This window comes from Ruditapes philippinarum, unplaced genomic scaffold (assembly GCF_026571515.1).
Source record: "Ruditapes philippinarum isolate M1 unplaced genomic scaffold, ASM2657151v2 ctg17484_1_1_1_1, whole genome shotgun sequence".
Taxonomy (NCBI): Eukaryota; Metazoa; Mollusca; class Bivalvia; order Venerida; family Veneridae; genus Ruditapes; species Ruditapes philippinarum.
In genome coordinates this window covers 1-5,000 of record NW_026852558.1, presented here as the reverse complement: position 1 = coordinate 5,000, position 5,000 = coordinate 1, and the positions used below count along the sequence as shown (strand labels likewise).

At 32.6% G+C, this 5,000-nt stretch overlaps 1 protein-coding gene across 1 annotated transcript; it reads left to right on the top strand.

Annotated features, from left to right (window-relative positions):
• Window positions 1-2,623: 2,623 nt before the first annotated feature.
• LOC132716917 (collagen alpha-1(X) chain-like) lies at window positions 2,624-4,207 on the top strand (the record flags this gene model as incomplete). The annotated part of the gene is given in 3 exon segments (XM_060700255.1): window positions 2,624-2,851; window positions 3,344-3,451; window positions 4,144-4,207. Coding segments are annotated over 3 exon segments (205 nt in total), but the record flags the coding sequence as incomplete, so codon positions are not given.
• Window positions 4,208-5,000: the final 793 nt, after the last annotated feature.

Below are 5,000 nucleotides of genomic sequence, written 5' to 3'. Positions count from 1 at the left end.
CAGTATGATAGAACATAGTTTAAGTTACTGTATTTAAACATTGTGAAGTATGAGCATATGCTATTTTATTTAAATTACTATTCAAATACTCATTTGCCAATCTATATATATCGTTAACAATTATAGTGTTACTTTTTTTTCTCCTGCCGTGATAATATGCTGGGTTCTTTGTCGGTGGTCCTGTGGATGCGTTCAATGAATGTCTCCATTTGTTATTGACTTTGTTCTTCATATGAATTTATATTAATTTGTATAATAAACAATATCATCTAAATGTTCTATATTTAATTAGTTTTTTAGTGGCTGAAATAATGAAATAGCAAAACAAAAAGAACAAGAATCTGCTATGAAGAAGCCCTTCACGGCAAAATTGAAAATCCGGCTTTAACTGTTTAAAAGATCGTTTACATATGATATAAATTAACCATGCAATACCTAGACAGTTTTTTGTTTACTTATCTTAAGGTAAAACGTAGTGCATTACATTGCTGAAACATGTTGTTTGTGAGGTTTAATGTTACCTGGCACCTTTACTACCTGTTTTGAATATCATAAATATCAATTTAAAGTAAGATGCAATTTAGATAACGTGGCCTCCAGAATATAAACCCGGATTCAATGTTTAGAAATTGCGTCCTTTCTTACGCAGTGATGCTTGGTTTAAACTGATGATGCAGCAGATCTGCAGAGCATGTCCTAGTGCAAAACGCATTTCTGCAACCATGCGTACAATCATTTCAGAGTTAATATGTTTCAGAATATATATCTAAAGAGTCTTGCTCGTAGATTATTCGAAAAATGAAGATATTTGTACGTGGTACCCATAAAACAATTGTTTTGCCTGACTTGACCCCGTCCAGCTTTTCCTTTGTCCTCTGTCCTTTTTTTTATTTTGTGACCTGATGGGCTCTTTGCCGGTGTTGCTGGGTTGTGTGGGGTTGCGTTCGTTGCAAGTGTTTATCATATGTTGTACAATCACCAAAACAAATATAACTGAATAAGTAATAAAAAACTAAGATTAAGGTATAAAAGAACAAAGAGGTACAACTGGAATGTTACAAACAAACGATATGTTTTGCATTATTTGTAGCAATAAGCTATATGTAAACTCGTATACAGTAAAAACCGTACTTAAGACCTAATCCGGAATTAAGACCTTATCTTCGATTGTCAACTATAATTACGACCACAATTAAGACCACAAGTTTCAGTCCCAAACCTGTATTTAAATTTATAATTTATTTGACCCCATTCCTAAGACCACTGATAATCCAGTTACTATCTAGTTGAATGGTTGAGGCATGACACCTAATGTAAAAATGTTTCAAGACTGTTATATGCTTTAAAGTAAAACAAAATGTGAGCACAGATTTCAGAGCAAATTCCTTTTTTTTTTGAAGAATCAGTTTTTTATTTGATAGCTTTACTTATGCAGATCATATAATATTAAAACAAGGCTACTGTGAAATAAATAGTAGATATTAAATTTCTTCCAAACTTTGTTTTGCTATCATCAGATAAAACATCCTATCATACTTCAATAGAAATATTTTAAGGTTAAGGTACATGTACCTATCATTAGACAGTCGATGATTATAGAATATATACACAACGATAACATTATCTACAAGTATGACCGTCCCACACTAATGATCACTTTGGTGTAGTCCATTATTTTTCTGTAAACACTTAAGTACTATGCCGTGGTCACTTGCTAATCTTTTAATTAATATATGTTTACAGTTGTTAACACGCACGATTATTCTTGCATTATGTCATAGCAAATATGTTGCGTTGTATTGTTGTTGTTTTTTCTTTTTCTTTTTTTTCTTTTGTTTGTATTTAAACTGTAGTTAACAAAATATGTCATAATGAAGCAACGAGTGTTGCAAACAAATGCATTCCGTGTCTCAGGTAAATCATAGCAAATCTTTTTAACAATTCAAATGACAATTTGTTATCTTTCATACATTCATAGCATACTATTTCCTAGTCCTAAAATTGTTAAACGAAATGATCAGCAATGGCGAGGGAACCAAGCCACTAACTACCTAGCTACGCAAAACCGTAAGACATTCAGTAGGAAAAACTACTTAAACAGACACAAGAGCGGGGCAAGTAGAAGGCGTGTCATAACAACGGTAGGACATAGAGAGGGGCGTGTCACAACCAGAGCCAGACAAGGAGAGAGGAAATTGCATAGCACAACACATTTCGCTAGGTAAAAAGGAACACTGTTCAATTACAAAAGAAACTTAACTGTTATTCCATTGTTGTCTTTCTTTTCGGGCAGATGAGGACCATTAACCTGGTTTTATGGAATGACATTAACATGCTTATTGGCGGTTCGATGACCGTATAAACACGTCTGCCCCATCACAATTTAACCATTTGCATGTTTTAATAATGACTTCTGGTACCGCTTGCAAAAAAGCAATGTTGGTGCTAAAAGTGAGGCTTTGTCAACCATTAACCAGTTAAACTGCCCACTAGTGCTTACTGCTGACTGTTCTTAGTTGGTACCCCTCTATGTTCCTACAATATTGTAATGAATATTGTGGCAAGCCTGCATGAATAACAATATTTTTATTTGTATTTACTTGACATCTGTCGTTACAGGCCAAGTAGTCTTCGAAATTCTTAAACTGTAACTACTTCAATCTTCTATTCAAGTTTGTATCTACTTTTCACCCACATCCGTTATGAATTTGTTGCATGACTGGAGATAGTGATACCATTGTGTCTGTGTAGAGGCGGAATGATATAAAATTAAAGTCTGCTTTACTATGTTTAGTTGCTGTTTGTGGACACCATCAGCATGGGAGTACCTACAGTGTTTATTCTTGTTTTGGTAAGTTATTTTTTGGTGGGCTGAATTTTAATATTAAGATAATTAATGATTTCATTTCATGAAATAAACGTTCGATTAATATACTTTTGTTTTTAAAATTTACCTATTTTATATATTTTATGCTATTTATCATTAGACAATCATAAAAATAATAATTTCAGTGACTTTTGAAAAATTCTTAACCAAATGATTTATGATTTATGTAATAATAATAATAATAATAATAATAATAATAATAATTTTAATTAAAAAATAAATAATAATAATAATTATAATTTTAATTAAAAAAAATGATAATAACTATAATAATAATAATGATAATAGAATCCAATTTCAACTTATCAACTGAACGACTGTTGGATAATTACTTTTCGTTTTGCAGTGTTCACGTGTCATTTGAGTAAGTGGGGATTTGATTGTAATTTACAATTTCATATACATATTCATTATAGGACAGAGTGGTGACTAATTGTTATTACTTTCCTACTTCAGTGTGTGACTACGTCATCTGCCTGGTGGTTAAAACCAAAACCTGCACCTCCAGCGCCACCTCAAATTGACCATAGTACTGGAATACCTTGTCCAGGCACAACTTATCAGGTATTTCATTTTAGTTACTCAATTCAGTTTTAATGTCCTAAACAGGATTTAATTTTGTTTAGAACAATAAGATGGCACCAGGACGCTGCACGACTGTTTTTAAATAAACAAGGGTTTAAAACGAAGAAAAAAGTCATTAATGATAAATAACCCAAAAAATATATATGAAATGGACATGACCATCTTTTTATCTGACAGGAAAATAATAATCATTTTATGTGAAAATTACCAGAAAACTGTACTAATTGAATCATGTTGATTCTTTTTCTTCAATAATAACTATGGGTTTCGAATCCCGAAAGGATAAAAGGAAGATATCCAGTAAGATAATGGTAGGTTGGTGTTTTTTCCAAGGTATCCGTTCGTGCATGAAGGTTGTCGGACGACTTTTACTGTCTCGGGGAACCTTAAAATTCTGCAAAACAAACACATTAACTTTGAAATCGTTGATTGCAATACTTCAGTGTTTAGGATTAAATGTTGCTTCGGCTGATTGCGTACCCCACAATACCAGTCTCATGAGCAAGCTCGAACCTAGTCACCAGTTTGTTTTACATTTGTTGTGCTGTAATTGGATTTTTTTTTAATAATTCAGTTTACTTGATCATTTAACGTATAGTTTTCAAAGAATGTGAAATGAGCAGAAATAAACAATACAGAAACTGACACCCGTTTTTGCACTTTATTTACAGAAGTGTTTGTCTGGTTTCCGGTGTCAGGAAGGAAATGGTAAAATTGAATGCGTAAAAAGTCTTGGTAAGTAATACACATAGCTACTGTTTATATTGAATTATTTTTCAATTGAAGGTTGACGAGTATTTTTTAGATTTCTTTTTGTACGTGTGTTGTTTATTCATTTTGTTCATGAATTGTATAAATAGACCATGAAAACAAACAATTAGGACATAAAACTGAAAGTCTCTGACATTGTCTGATCAAATATTTTATGAAACCATTAAAGGTGCAACATTTACCGTGCATTTTTGCAACAGTTTATGATACAGTGACTTCGTAATAATCTGCAACCAAAGTTATGCGACTTTTTCTTTGTCAAATTTTGCAATTTTATGTTTAAATGTTGAATTCCGCTTAAGCAGGTGCTAGGGGGCGTGGACGGTAACTTGCATTTTCCAGTACCGTCCATGATCAGGCTCAATCAAACCGAGTCTGCAACACTTTCAATTTTGTCGTGTTGGACTTTTTTAAGGTTTTTATATTCTCTTGTTTGCCCCATCGTGCACAAACAAAATCCCCATTGAAATGCTAGTGTTCGTAGGTCATCTCAACAACCTAGAAATAAATGATAGCAAAAGACCAGTTAACAAGGTTATGATGCCTCAAAAGAAATAAGATACAATTTTACCGCAACACTCAAGACCGCGTAATATTATTGTAATCACCTTACACTACCTGCGTTGAAGGGCTCTTCCTATTTGGGGTTTATTGAAAAATTGATTGAATCAACCTGTTCTATATCGCTTTTCATTTGTTGGTAATAAAATATGTGTATTACATGGAGTACTTTTAGCTTTTCCTTATATCGATTTAA